This window comes from Budorcas taxicolor, chromosome 25 (assembly GCF_023091745.1).
Source record: "Budorcas taxicolor isolate Tak-1 chromosome 25, Takin1.1, whole genome shotgun sequence".
NCBI lineage: Eukaryota > Metazoa > Chordata > Mammalia > Artiodactyla > Bovidae > Budorcas > Budorcas taxicolor.
Window position 1 is genome coordinate 34,953,307 of NC_068934.1, and position 15,981 is coordinate 34,969,287.

General features: G+C 48.5%; 1 protein-coding gene across 1 annotated transcript in view; it reads right to left on the reverse strand.

Annotated features, from left to right (window-relative positions):
- NTM (neurotrimin) overlaps window positions 1–15,981 on the reverse strand; it is a 409,793-nt gene that overhangs the window by 169,068 nt on the left and 224,744 nt on the right. The window contains exon 2 of the mRNA XM_052661943.1: window positions 9,591–9,823. Coding sequence (XP_052517903.1) covers window positions 9,591–9,823 — 233 coding nt within the window. The remainder of the gene's footprint in view (window positions 1–9,590; window positions 9,824–15,981) is intronic.

Below are 15,981 nucleotides of genomic sequence, written 5' to 3' on the forward strand. Positions count from 1 at the left end.
ATATATAATTGAGACATAAAGAAAACATGCCACCAAATTAAACTGCCCTAATTTTAAATCAATAAATTTTTTTCTCAAATAACATGAAATGAAGATCTCCCGAAAGAAAAACGTGCAGCTCCAGCATCTCCGGGAGTCCTTCTCCACTGAGCCCAACTCCAGCAGAAGCCAATTAGATTTCTCACCAATGTCAGACTCTAAATTATCACAGACGGCTCTCAACAGGAATATAAATCTTGTGCTAGGCTCCAAGGGGTGATACCATCTAGCCTAAGTTGGCCTGGAGACATCTAAAACATTGGGTGTCCTCTGCCCACAGGCTCTTGGGTACCAGTGAGAGGTGGATGCTGGTGGTGGGTGGTCTTGTGGACCCGAGGGGCTGTGGACCCCTTCCTGTGATTCTCATTTATCCTTGGCAGCATCCCCACCCTCTCCGATTCAGTCATCATGATGAAAGGGTTAAGAACCCCAGCTCCAAGGACTCTATTAGTGCAGGGGTCCCCAACTTTTTTGGTACCAGGGGCCAGTTTCATGGAAGATCATTTTTCCACCCATCAACCAGTAAGGGGCAGGGATGGTTTGGGGATGATTCTAGCATTATTACATTTATCGTGCACTTTATTTCTATTATTGCATCAGCTCCACCTCAGATCATCAAGCTTTAGACCCTGGAGCTTGGGGACCCGTATGCCAGTGTACAAGGAAAGGTACCTTAACTACAATGAGGGAAAGTCATCATCAGTGATGTGACTGCAATTATAAAACATATATTTCTATGCTTTAAATACCGACCTTATAGCAAAGAATCTTTGCAGTCTTCCCCCTGTGTGTCTGGACATGTGAGGGGCCTTGGACTGGCTGGGATTGGATCTGCTCTTCCTTCCAACACTTCTCTCTCCTCCAAGGTGTGTTGCCCCTGACACTTGCCATTCTCTATTCCACTGACAGCCTTCTGGATACTTGGCCTTTGCCAACACAATGGAATGCAACTTTCCTTGAGGAAGAGAAGTGATGTTTTTGTAGGACATCAAGGGAAATCACAGGACGCCCATCCTTCTGATCATCACTGAGCTCCTTTCTGGACACACAGGCCAACCTAGATGCAGCCGATCTCCCTGGCCACACTTTCAGTGGTTTCATCCCAGGAGCCCTCCCCTGAGACCCTGTCTGTTCCTCCTCACTCCTCCTACATGTCATACATTCTCAGACTTTCCACCTTTGTGCATGCTTCTTGCCTGAGGCCCCCCAAAAATCCTGCTCACCCCTGAAGACCCTGGAGAAATGCAACCTTGCAGTTTTCCCTAAACTCGCAGATGAAGTCAGCTCCTCCCTTTTGGTGTATTCATGACGTCTCTATGTATAAGCATCTGAATCCCTGTGAACTTCTAAGAGGGTTATTTGCTAATACTGCATCGCCTCTGCTAGACAAGGCAGTCACTCTGAACATTCATGTGCCCAGTGCCTGGTTTCCAAATGTTTGTTAAATGGAACTGAAAGTTGACAGTTGACAGTCCTCAAGTTGACAAAAGATGGACTAAGAGACTTGGTCACCAGTTTCTCCCGATGCCCTGGGAAGCTGGGCATTTCAAGTTTAGGAAGAAGAGGAGAGAGGTTTCAGATGTTTCTGAGTCATTGACAACAGTCATGACTTTCAAATTAAAGATGCTGTGCTTGATCTCACTTGATACACACCCCTGCAGGAATGACCTGCCAGAACCTTTAGGGAAATAGTCATGAGGCAGGTCCAGTGGGTCACAAAGCCATAAAGACACCTTATACAATCTTTCATTAAAGATATTTGCTTCGAGCTCAATTTGAGTAAACCACAGGGGGCCTCTGGTGTGGAATGGGAGTCTCGAGGAAGTTATCAGGAAGAGCTGCTCACTCAGGATCTGATGTGTGACCTCTCCCCAGTGAAAAAGGACAACAAGGCTTATTTGGAGGCTGCAGGGCTACACAAGATCCAGGAGGAATCGGAGCCACTTTATTCAGCCTCTGGGATGAGAATCTGAGGAAGTTCAGACTCCCTGGGGAAAACCATCTGAGGGAGAATTCTGTAGCTGGCAAAGACCTCTCCTTGGGAGCTCTAATTGCCTGCCTGGAGGGACACTGTCCGACTTCCATAAGGCTTGTTGTTAAGCGACAGGGTCGCCCAGACTTTCTGCTTCCCTAGAGTCCTGCGGTGTGGACAGTTTGGACACGGGACCCATAATAATATTATTGGCTGTGCTGACCAGGAAGCCCCAGCAGGCAGGAGCCTAGTTTTCCCAACTGCCTAGAAAACTGGAGGACCCTCCCCAGCAACACCAGACCACACAGAAAATGCTATTATTATGCCTATATAAATTTTACTATACCAATTTCCTCAGATTCCTTTAGTCTAATAGACTCTTTCCTACTTGGCTTAGCAGATGGATGACGTTCCAAGGGGTTTACTAAAATTGAGTCAACTCGCTCAGAATTTTTGCCCCTCCATGGCCCATAACTACATCAAAAATTTTTTTAAACTCACCAGGTAAAACTGAGTCGCCTCATTCGCATGCTGTCGAAATTCTGTGAATCAATTTCAGGTAAAATGCCCTACTTCCTTGTCATTCTCCAGGGTGCTCTGAGGAACACTTTAATTGCGTGGCAGAATTTAATTTCCTGACTTTGGGGAAAGTCCTGTGGAATTCAGAGGCAGTCTTACAGCCAGGCCAAATGTGCATTTTCATCTCTGTCCTGAATGGGGCAGGGAGTGGCTAAGAGAGTTTGGAGAGCAGTTTGGGATGGCAAATGGGACCTCCAGTCACGCAAGGCCACTGGCAGCTGAAGAAGGCAGACGGGCTCAAAAGGTGACTTCTGTGGACTCAGGCTCAAGGGTGATGCTCCTCTGTTATGGACTCAGGGAGACGCAGCCCGAATGGAAATTAGATGGTGCAAAGGTTTTCTCAGCTCCAAGGGAGTCTTGCAGGGCCGGGGGTGGGCAGGTGAAGAGGGGAGGCAGAGGCAGGCTGCTTTCCTGAGGATGTGACTGGAGAGACAGAACTTGCTTTCAGTGTAAGGATTATACCACACGGTTCCGTTTGATCTGCTGTTTTTTAAATTCCCTTTTGTTCAGGTTTGGGGTGGGGAGGGTCTGCGGAGCTTGGTGTCTAGAAATTAAAAGTTATTGTTCCTATTCTCTTAATCATAATAATGAGTTTGGCTTGACAAGGTCAATTAATTATTCAGGATTAGGAAGCAACACTATTATCAGGCAGGTAAGAGGGGAGGGCTCTGAGCAGAGAGACAATACAAGCTAAAAGAAGGGCAGGTGTTCGCAAAGCTCTGTTTATTGTCTGCAAGTCACCTGCTGCTGCCGGCTATTCCCTCGCCTTTTCCCTTTCTCTCTGGATCCCCCAGCCCAGAGAACGGACAGCCACATCCTGGCTTCCTCTTCTCCTTTCTGCCTTATTCCACAGACATTAGTGGAGGCCCCGCTTCACGTGAGCTTCAGAGCCTGTTTGACTCCAAAAGGCAGGTAATTAACCATCAAACAATAGAAAGGATTTTCAGATTAATTCTGCCCAGGAAGAACCAGGAAAACTTATTTACACCAAACAAAAGGGAGGGGGTGATTAGATGCTCCAGTGACAAAAGAGAGACCTAGATAGGGTCTAGAAAACCGATAAAGGGCCAAAAGCTTGTGTTATTATTATTATACCAATACCTCCATTTTTCTAAGTACTGTATTCTACTCTTCTCTATCATGCAAATAGGTCTCTAAGTGAGATTTAAGCTCAGCGGGTAGACCATCAGTCAATTTCTGCCCTCTGATAAGACTACAGCAGAGGATGAGATGGTTGGATGGCATCACCAACACAAGGGACATGGATTTGGGTAAACTCTTGGAGATGGTGAAGTACAGAGAAATCTGGCGTGCTACAGACCATGGGGTGGCAAAGATTTGGACCCAACTTAGTGACTCAACAACAACAAGGAGAACATTCCCTAAGGATCCCTAAGACCACCAGGGCAGTTTCCTTGCCCTACGAGGGCTTTTATAGATACAGTTAGGGCTCTGGGGAGGTCTTCCATGCCGTCCTGAATTTGGAAACAATTCAGTACAAAGCGTTTTTGTTCACTCTGCTTTCCAGAATGGGGCCTCTTGCAAGGAGCAATGAAGACAAGCGTAGAGCTTTTCCGAGAAGCTTGCTTTGGCAGCCGAATCCAGAGGGGGGGAAGAGTTAAAGTGTGCAGCTGGACTGTAGAAGCGGCCTCTTATTAATTACACTCATAAAGCAGGGCACCCTGAGGTCAAAGAGATGGAAATCACTAGACCCAAATTTTAATAAATCGTGGACGGAGCTCCCTCACTCCGGTCTCAGAGATTACACTCTGGCTGCCTAAGTGGGCACGCAAACCCCTGGGTGGCCTTTTTCACTCTTCACAAACTTATTTTGAATGGAGAATTCAAGGCATCAGAAAATCAAGAATTCCTAGTGTCTGAAGCCCCCCTCTCTGTTGCCCCCATGTCTGCAGAAGCCCCCCACCCTGCTGCCTCTTCAGCACAGGGCCCTTTAGATGAGTGAGCATCACCCTGCCCCAGGCTCCAGGGCCAGAATCTCCACGTCCTGGTGGAAGCGCCTCCCCCCGCATTCGCACACTATCCAGCCACCGAGTCATTGCTCTGCCCTTTAGGACACAGTTCCTGACTCCGGACGTCCTTCTCTTTGTAGCTAACAGAGGAACCCAGACCTACATCTTTTCCCACAGTTCTCTCTTGTATTTAAAGCACCACCATCTTTTTAAATTTCCATCTTCTCTCCAAAATTCCATCCCTGTTTCCACCCCACACCCAGCCTTTGAGGTCAATGAAGCCCATTTGGCTTCAGCACCTGCTGCCCAGGTGATGGTTCAAGGCCACTGGGGACATTCCATCTACACCATTCAGTACAGGAGCCACCACCCCCTGTAGCTCTAGAAGCATCTGAAATATGGCCAGTGTGACTGAAGGAGTAGATTTTTAAACTGTATTTGGTTATAGCTAATTCGAATTTAATTTAAAAGCCTCCTTGCTGAGCAGCTACTTAGCTCACCTGGCCCGTCTGTCCCTCATCCTTCCTGCCACCAGCCCCAGCTGCCTGCCCCCACCTCCCTCCCACACCAGCTCCAGGACTGCTCTCCGCCCAAGGCTGCCCCTTGCTCCCGACCTGCCTCAGACACTCGCTCCATGTGACTGCCCAGGCTCATCCCCAGACGCTGTCCCGGGACAGTGCAGATCAGAAGCACCATCAACTCTATCCCACCGGCTGGTCTTACAGGCCTGGCCATGAAAGCTGAGTTCCCTGGGCTTTCACACTCTCCCCTCCTTTGCCCGGGGCTCCCCATGGCTTGACTCCAGAGCTGCTCCTTCGCCCCCCTGGCTGCCCATTGCAGGGCTCTCCCTGCAGCCCAGGCCTGCCTGACCCCCGTCTCCACTCCAGTCACTTCACCAGTCCTGCCGGGACCTTTGGAAACCACCCCACCCCTCACCAGCATTGGAAAGCTCTGGGAGAATTTAAGTAGCTCCAGAGCTGTCTATTAAAAAAAAAAAAAAAAGACAGAAAATACAATGTAACAACTACAGGTAGTGAGAAGAGAAGAGATGGACCCACTAATGCAAGGAACCGAACACCCTCTATTTCCCTTTTCTTTTACTATAAGGACATGACAGATTATCAGCAGGTTTTTAAAATATTCTAGGGAACCAAGGACAACTCTAGAACTTGGCACAGTGAAAGGTTTGCCCTGAGGGGTGGAAGGGCTGAAGATGCACTAAGAACTCAAGCTCAGAAGACTCAGGAAAGGAAAATCCCAGCCTTCAGCCCCGAGCTTGAGCCAGAGGACTGCCCATTGCCCAGCAGCCCTGGGAAACATGAGAGCCACATAAGTGGGCCGGTCTCTGTAGAGATGGTTTCTGAATGCTATTACAAGGTCTGATCACACACCAGTGGAGTGAGAGACCCAGGGGTTTGGAGGAAGTTGGTGCCCCAGAAGGATTTAGCCAAAGTCTACACTCCCAGAGGGGCTTCCCAGGTGGCACTAGGAGTAAAGAACCCACCTGCCAATGCGGTAGACATGAGACAAGTGTTTGATCCCTGGGTTGAGAAGATCCCCTGGAGGAGGGCACAGCAACCCATTCGAGTGGTGGGTTACAGTCCACAGGGTCACAAAGAGTTGGACACAATTGAAGCAGCTTAGAACCTAAATTCCTGGGAGGGTTTGGGGGTGGCATGCAAATTCATCCACTCCCCATGAAGGGGAACTCATGCTTCATGGGTGGCATTTCACTCATCTTCATGTGCCTAGAGCCGGGCCAGGGTTCTGGGAAGCAGAGTTGTTCTCAATGGTGATTTATGCCCTACCCTCGTCTTTATGAATGAAGGCAAGGGTAGGGGCAGGTATAGAGGGCAGAGTGGCTGGTACTGAGGCAGATTCAAGGGTGGAACCAGGCCTCCGCAGGGGATAAACACACAGAATCACAACCAGAGAGAAGACCCAGTACAGAGAACAAGCGGGGCAGTAGGGGTAGTTGATAGGAATGAGGGAAACATAATCCCAGATTTCAATAAGCTCATGTGATCCTGTGGAAAAAAAAAAATTACCTTCCTTCTGTGTGGGTTTATTTATGTACGAAGCTGACTACACATACCCAAATACACACTCTTGGGTAAAAATATCAGTTTACTTCCTTTCTGCTGCTGCTACAGTGTGTGTGTCTGTCTGTGAGTGTGTGTTTAATGATCACAATACAGTTTTGAAAAGTTCATACATCTTTCATTTCAACACTATTCTGCAAAAGTTTGAGCGGGGACGTCAACAGAATCCAGAAGTCTGCTTTTGTAGGGAATGAGGGCTTATGTTCAGTACAATAAATGATCCCAAGATAAATACATTTCTTTTTTTAAATCCTGGATGGTGATGCATCCTCTTTCCAATACAGAAACAGGGAAGCTTGGCTGTATTTAGTTTGTCTGATTGCTTTTAAGAGCCGGGACAGGCTGGCTCTGAGAAACCATGGTCCTCTATTCATTAAAGTGTCAATAATGCCCAGTCCAGGCATATCGACAGCAGATTAGCTGGGACTGAGTCTGTGGACAAGACCAGAGCCTTTTTTAACCCGGCTCGTTTCCAGATCAATACACCCATCAGCATTCGAAAATTAGCCCAAGATGAGATTTCGATACTCAAGGAGGTGTGTCATGCTCAGAGGCCACGTCTCCAAGCCAGAGGTATAAATGCCGAGCTGCAGATTAGACACTTTCCATCAGCATGGACAGGAGGGAGCATTGCTGTAGACCCCATCCCTTATCCTCTGCCCCTCACGCCTCTCTACCCCTACACACGCAACCTCCCCTCTTTGAGTCTGCGTGAGTCCTCACAGCTACAATCCAGCCATTTGCTTCAAGAAGCATTTGTTAAATGTACACATTAAGACACCTGTCAGGCACTCATGGTGAGTGTATGGGTGAGTGGGAGGAGGTAGAGGGGAACTTAGGAAAGAAATGGCACAAACGTGATCCTTGTTTGCATGGGGGCTTCCGAGTTTCTCACACCTCCTTCCATTTTCCGGCTCCATAAAAGCCCTGCTGCCTAACACAAGTGTCTGTGATGGTGCAGAGTTCCTAAGGTCTATCTGTCAGTCCCAGACACTCTCAGCGGTAAGTGTGTGTGTGTGGAGGGAATGGGGCGGGGGGCATGGGGCATGGATTCAGAGACACCACTTGCTGCAACCTGAGCCACCGAGGTATCCTTCAAACCCCCTTGCAGAAGAGGGATTGTCAGCTTTCTTCTGGCCAATTCTTCGCAACAACAACAAGACATTCACCCACTGAAACCATCTCAAGGAACAAAACCTATTCTTCTGTTAGTGATACACTCTGATCCTGTCTCTGTAATTTCATTTCCTTTAAAAAATGCTGTTTGTACTCAGCAGTTTGAAAGATATTCATATATAGAACCAACAAAAGAAAAAAGCCATCATCATTTTCTTTTGGAAAAAGAAGAGGGGAAAAAAAAAACATAAAATGCAAACAACGTGGGGTGGTGCAGCGCGAGGGGCTCCAAAGCCTCATTGGCCTAATCCCTGAGCAAGTGTCCCTCCAGCCTGACCTCTACCCATCACTGCCCACCGGACTTGCCTTTCACATTCGACACCCTGACCCTGGCGGCCCTCTCTCCTGCCTTCTCCCAGCTTGCTCCCCGCGAATCTTCTAGCTCCTTCCTATTCATCTTTCGTGAACCACTGTCCTGCTTCCTGTGTTTTACCCACCATCCACAGCTCTCTCCTCCCTGTGGGTGTACTGCCAAAGGGGTTGCTGGAGACCAGGAGCATATAGCCCCTGGCCTGCCTTCTAGGGGGATGAAAAACAGGAGAGAAACTCCAGCAGAGGCCCCAGCTCCATCACTTGCGGGCTTCACCTCTGAGGTAATACAATAAGGTATCTGGTCCACACACAACTACGTCTTTTAAAAAGTTAAAAACAACTGTATTTTTTAAAAGTGAAAGGGTGAGTCTCTCGGTCTTGTCCAACTCTTTGCGACTCTAAGGACTGTAGCCCGCCAGGCTCCTCCGTCCATGGGATTTCCTAGGCAAGAATACTGGAGTGGGTTGCCATTCCCTTCTCTGGGGATATTCCTGACCCAGGGATCGAACCCGGGTCCCTGGCACTGCAGGCAGATTCTTTACCGCTGAGCCACCAGGGAAGCTCTAGCTAACACTTAAATAGCATCTCTGTGCGCAGATCCTCTTCTGTCTCACCCTCCAGTACATGGAAAGTGTAATCCTCACCGCAGACCCTTGCAACACTGATTCCATTTTACAGAAGGAAACCCTGAGACACAGTTGGTAACTTGAGGTTCCCCGAAGCCAGAAAATGCTGGCTCTCGGACAAGGAACCTGTCTGTGTGGTCACCTGTGGTCTGAATGTCTGGCACCTGCTCTGCCTATGGGGAAGCACAGAAGTGCCAGGGAAGCACGGAGACAGCAGAAGTAAGAGAAAGGCAAAAACACAGATCTCAAAAGCTGGCGGTGAGCTGAGAGGCTCTGAGGAACAGGAGGGGAGTGGGATGCAACCAAAACATGGAGAATCAGACACAGGTATTAAAGGGGAGACATGGTCCCGGGCTGCAGGGGAAAGAAGAAGCAAGCAAGCTGCAAACAGCAGAGGTGGCTGCAATCATCCCAGGCAGGTGTCTAGAGCATCAACGGTCGGCTCTGCCTTCTTTGCAGGCTGTGTGAGGGATGCCATATGTGCAGAGCCAGAGGAGCTCTGAAAATAAAGCACGCGCAGCGCTGGATAGAACCTTTCAAAAACTCAGAGGAGAAAAAAGCCAAGGAAAGAAATAATGAGGAGATAATTTTCTGAGACAACACATTATTGGATCAGGAGCAAAGAAAAGGCCCCAAATCCTAGTCCTATTCAATGGGAAAACGATTTGAAATTTCAGCATCTAAGGGCAAAGTGAAAATTAGGAAACCGTCCTGGCCAGATGGAACAGACAGTATCATCTAAATTGAGGATCACAGTGAAAGTGTCAGACACAGGCCCTCCCAGCCACCCCTGGCCACCCCCAAGGCTGCCTACCTTGCACGATGAGGTGGACGCGGGAGGTCTTGGGGTGGTTGTCTGTCTGCACGGAGCAGGTGTAGGGGCCCTCGTCGTACACGTCCACATTCTGGATCTCGATGCTGTACTGGGTCTGGGTGTTGCTCAGGAGGACCACGCGGGGGTCTAGGCACCACTTGTCATTCCCAGCATAGAGGATGGTGCTGCGGTTCAGCCAGGCTACCCGGGTGACCCGGTTGTCAATCGTGCACCTGGAGAGAGGACCAGACAGGTAAGTCAAGGGACCACAAAGAAACAGATGCCATCAGGGTCTTCTTGGCAAGGCTGGGATGACTGGTCACCCTGCTCCCAGTGTACACACAGGCACCTCCTGTTTGATTTGGCCTGGGTTTCAGCATCAGAGGCCTTGCAGAACTGCAGCCTCAGAACACTGGCTAATTCAGACTTCCAGGTCCTGAGTGACCCTGTGTCTGAAAACCCCTGAGCACAGAATGGTTTCCATAGTCCTAAATATTCAATAGCTATAACCTGGAGTCATTGTCCATCCCAAGAATAGCTGGGCCCTGGGACTACCCCCACCTCCCCTCCCTCTGAGAGTTCCATGATACACATGATAATTCCTCGCATTACTTTCTAAATGTTCTGGGTGTACTAAGTTGTCCAATACTCATAGCAATGCCATGAGGAAGGTCCTATTGGTGAAAAGAATTGAAGAACAAAGACACTGAATGCTTCTCCTAAATCACGCAGATAATAATATGTGCTAGATCAGAAACGCAGACTTTAACTACTAAACATTCTTCCTCTCATCTCAGAATAGCAGATTCCAACAGAAGGCTTTTGAAGTCAAAACTAAATACAGACCACCGCCATTGCTATTTCTCTTCATTACACCCAGGGGCAGAAATGTTCAATTACTGCTAGACTAAAGGCATTTTCCAAAATCTCAAAACTGTTCGCACGTGTAAAAATAGATTTTCTTTCTTTTATTTCTGCATCTGGAGTCCCCAAATTGTGGAAGCTCCCTTCTCTTTTCCTGCACTTTCAAATTTCCTAGCTACTCTGGCCAAGTCCTCATCAAGTTTCTCTGCATTCATTTCCTTCTCTAGCTACACAGGATATGTTCTATGGCCTGAGGCTAAATTCACAAACGCAGTGTCCTGATCCTGAGTATAAGGCTGGAAATAGCAACAGAGCCACAGTAGGTACAATATTGCCTCCAATTTATATCTTCTTCTGCAGAGAACAAAGCGCTTTTACATCCACACTGTGATTCTTGCAGCAAATTGCTGAGATAGATGATCTTACCATTCTCCGCCTTACAGATCAGGCCTCCAGGGTCGGAACGGTCTGATGACTTGCCCAGAACAGAGAACTAGGGGGTGATGGAGTCAGACCCCTCAGCCAGGTTCTAATTCCTCGTCCTGGGTTCCCCTTAGGATGAGCAAAGGTGAGGTTTTCAGTGGGGAGGGACAGTTGTTTCCACTGAATTCTCAAAGTTGTCTGTGACCATAAAAAGCCTGAGGACTGCTGCCAGGCGCGCTCTCCCCCAGGCGGCCCCTCTCGAGACCGCTCTCCTGGGCTGTGCGTCCTTTCCACTCGTACTCATGTAAATGTCACAGGATCATCGCTGGGCCTCTCAGGCGCAGGTGTGGAGGCTTGCTGAGAGCCCCCGTGGGGAAAACTGCTCAACCAGAAACACCTCTGCTCTGCTGTCCAGCTCGCTTTGTGTCGCTTACTGACTTTTTTTTTTTTTGGACAATAAAGGAGATAAATGATGGGAAAACCGACCAGGGGAGTATTTCTCAAAGTGGGTATGGACCACTTGCATCAAAATCAGGTGAGGTGTTGTTACAGATCTTCTTGTCCTATGGATTTCAGAATCTTTTGGAAGCCAGACACACAAATTCCTAACAATACCCCAGTTGGATCACGTACCCACCTAAGTTTGAAAAGCACAGATGTAGAGAGCGGTGTCCAGGACCAGGCTGCATGGTTTGTGGTTTTCAGTGCAAAATGCAAATGCAGAACCCTTTGTTGAAGAATTATTAAGAATTTCAAGATGGTGAGACCATGGCATTTAACCAGAACAGGGTCCAGTGTGAATAAACACACACCCTGAATGGATGTCACATTTTATAAATTTCCTTGGACTCCTACGCACATTCTGATTTGGTACATCTAGGGTGGGGCCTGAGATTCTGCAGTTTCAGTAAGCTCCCAAGAGATGACAGTGCTGGCGGCCCCAGATCATGTCTTCAGCAGCATAAATCTAGAGGGAATCATATGCATATGAGGGCTTGAGGGGCACTGAGCTATTAATAGCACTTCACCACAGGAAAGTGCGATCAGAAAACCAGCAGATGAGCATCACTCGGGAGCTTATTTGAAACACAGATTCTCAGGCCCCCACCTCAGATGTAATGAGCTGGAACCTGTATTTTAATAAGCTCTCCAGGCACCAGAAGGCACTTACAGTCTGGAGCAGTCTAGAGCACACTTGCTGTCAGCTGCGGTAACAATATCCTGAACATACCTGAGAAAGTGCAGCCGATGGAGGAAGCACCTGATGCTGGGCCTCCCCTGATGCTGAGTCTCCTCGCACACCTGATGCTCTTCCTCTCAGGCTACCTCACTGAACTGTGGATTTGAACCATGATGGTGTGAAATCCCTTAAGAACAACACTCTCCACTTTGCTTTGCTAGCAATGTACCTGGGATGTCATTCATATTCATGACCTTAAGGGCAACTGCCGCTCAGGATTTTGCTTGGATGCAAATGGAGGAATTGGCTAAATTCATATTCATGGCTAATGTTTACTGAACAAATATTACTATATGCTAGGTACCCTGCAAGTCTATGGGGCTTCCCATGTGGCACTAGAAGTAAAGAACCCTCCTGCCAATGAGGGAGATATGAGAGATCCAAGTTCAATCCCTGGGTCAGGAAGACTCCCTGGAGGAGGGCACGGCAGCCCACTCCAGTAGTCTTGCCTGGAGAATCCCCCATGGACAGAGGAGCCTGGCAGGCTGTAGTCTATGGGGTTGCAAAGAGTCAGACACAACTGAAGCGACCTAGCACACACACACTGCAAGTGTATGCTGTGTGTTATTTTATCATCTCGAAAAACTTGGTTGGATTCACTTATTATTGCCAATTTATAGATGAGGCTAACTGAGTCTAACAAATATTATCCAAATGAACTAAGATGACCCTGATAGTAAGCTGCAGAAACAAGTAGTTTCAAACCCAGCTTTTGTTTGTTTTCTCTAAAGTCAGTGATTCTGAATGTCCTTATCCAAGGCCTCTCAAAAGTCCCCATAATGGGATGAATTGAGAGAGTGGCATGGATATATATCCATTATCATATATAAAACAGCCAGTCAGAATTTGCTGTATGACACAGGGAACTCAGCCCAGTGCTCTGTGACAACCTAGAGAGGTGGGATGGGGTGGGAGATGGGAGGAAGGTTCAGGAGGGAGGGGATATATGGTATACCTGTGGCCGATTCATTTTAATGTGTGGCAAAAAAACAGCACGATATTGTAAAGCAAATATTTTGCAATAAAATATATATTTTTTAAAGTCCCCACGACATTTGAATTCAACAAGCACCAGAACCACCTGTAATTCCTGATAAAGGACAGACTGCTCGGCCCCTACCTGGGCTGGGGACTCCATTTTGAGAACCATTAATTCAGACATTTCTCTGGTTGTTGGTGACATGAGAGCGCAGCACAATGGGCACTAGGCAATGACTCTCATTTGAAACACTTTTCGACCATTTTACAGGAAAGAACTTTCTTACGACCAATATACTCGGGCAAGTCAGAAGCAGAGTCCTGGCTATTTTCTCCTCCAGCAGCTTAAATGCAACCAGACACCAGGTGAACGGAGCTGCTGCAGGACAGGCTGATCAACAACCTCTAAACTGCCTGAATAATTGTTTCTGATGCCCGTCAAGGGGGCATCTCACAGCCTCTTGGTGAACACGAAAGGACCACGCTGGGCTTTCTCATGAGTGTCTAATGACTGGAAATTGACTGAAATGGAAGTGGTCTCGCCACACTGCACCACATGGTTAGGCGGCCCGCTTGTGAAATACTACATGGAAAAACTGGCATAGCTTCCATGCTGGCTTGGGGCACTTCCAAGGTCATGAGTAGATGTCCAAACCATCACTGCTGGCTATCAGTCTTGCTGAGTCTCCACGGAATTAATGTGGCTTCGACAGAGGTGGATCGCAAAGGTAACCTGGCAGCCAACTCCTGGCCCTTCCTTACACCTGCCCCCTTCTATCTGTCTCATTTATCGAGTCTCCACAACAATGCACAGGAGACAGTTCTCCCAGGTAGTTTAAAAAAAAAAAAAGGCGAAAAGAGCAAAAGTGTACTTCCAAGCAGAGCCGAAGCTTCGGTTAGTGGGAGTCAGGAGAAGACTGGGTGGAAAACTCAGTCACCAGGCTCTCTTTTTCCAGGGATAGCCCTTAATTCACTTCTACAAAATCACTCCTAAAATCAGACGTATTTAACTCCCCCAGGAAGGGGATCAACTGTAAAATTAATCAGGAGTAAGTAAAGCTTCAAACTCAACCGGCCCTAACTAATCCAGGTGAGAGTAACAAGACATAGCTACTTGTCACTGGAAAAGGAGTCACAGGTCGGCATGAGGCAGGCCAGGAAGAGAAGGAGGGAGCCAGGAAGGACTGGAGACTCTCTGCCCCAACCTTGAAGTTCTCCATCCCGCTCCCACAGCCTTGAGACGCACCAGGCGCCCACCCTGAGCATCCTTTCCTCTGTCCGTCCCGCGACATGTGCAAAGAACAGAGGAACAACCTCTGCACACACCAGGCTTCCAGCCTGAGCCCTGGGACTCTCCAAACTCCAATCTTCTCTCCATTCAGGGCCTCAGTGCCTGCCCTCATTTGCATCTACACTCCAGCCCTCCAGGCAGTGGTCCTCAGCCTTCCCTACTTCTCTGAAAGGGCCTCCCTTCCCACCAGACTGGAGGTTCTCCTTTCCCACGTGTAGACCCCCCTGGACAGTGCATGGTCTCGCCTATATGCAACATGCTGGCAGGATCCAGACAGAGAGAGAAAACCTGGGAGCCATAGCTTGTTCACCACTTCACAGCTGTGCCTGTGCCCTTCTCGGTCTGTCTGTCTTCACCCTGTTGCTTTCCTTGGAGAGGGTGCTTCTTACAGAGAACGGGCCTGGTCCATGTGAGTGCACGCCGTCAAGGGTGTCTGGCCTGCATGGATAGTCTGCGTCCCTCTTCACGATGAGCGGTCCATGTGTGGTTGCCCAGAGGAGCACCAGCCCCATGGAGCCATGCCAGACCACGCCCCTGAATACAGTGCATGGTGGGGAGAGCCGATACACCTGAAATTTTCTGCAGCTGCTCCGATTATCCCAAGGCTCTGAAAATGCAGCCCTCTGTGCCCTTAATCTCCTGCTGATGAATAGCGGCTTTATTACAGTGGCTGCATTCGTACAGAGAGGAATAGCAAGAGAAAATGATTAAGCAAGGCTAAGATGAGTGCTGCAGAGATAAAACATAAAATGTGGATTCGGGGCCTCAAGCTCCTCTTGGATTTGGGAGGAAAGGAGAAAAAGAGACAGAGAGAGAAACAGGAACCTGGAAGCTGGAAGAAAAATAGTGCAGAAAGATCTGCTTGGCACCTTCTGAAGACAGACAAAAAGAGTGTTGAAATAAAGAGAAGGATTATTGAAGAAAGACAGAACAATTCTGGCTTGGCCTTTCTTAAACACACCTGCCTGAATATCTGAGGACTATAATGGGCCTGGACAGTGGGTAACCCACCCATCTCTTCTCTCAAATGGCCCTTTAACTGCCTTTGAAAAGCGACACGTCTCCAGCAACATTTGAGCCTACGGCGAAGTAAGTGCTTCCGCCCTTCACAGCACCTGATCACAATCTCCTTTTATCTCGCAGAAATGGTCTGGCTGCCCCCTAAGTCTGGTTCCTCTGAGCTTGTGCCTAGCACCTCCCTTCAAGCTTCAGAGCAAAGCATCACACGGAGGAGGGCCTGGAAATACCAACCGCGAGCTTTGTGCAGCTGGCCTGTGCGTCTCCCACGTCCGCTTCTGCAGGACACCAACCAACAGAGAAACCAGGATGTTCCATCACCTACTTGCTGAAAATTCAGCAAAAAACAGCTGGCACCTTAGCTCTTTACTGTAGGGGCAAAGGGGGTTGCTAATTTTGACCCTGTGTGTGTGTGTATTTAGTCGCTCAGTCATGTCCAACTCTTTGTGATCCTTTGGAAGGCTCCTCTGTCCATGGGATTCTCTAGGCAAGTATACTGGGGTGGGTTGTCATGCTCTTCTCCAGGGAGATCTTTCTAACCCAGGGATTGAACCCAGGTCTCCCGCATTGCCAGCCTA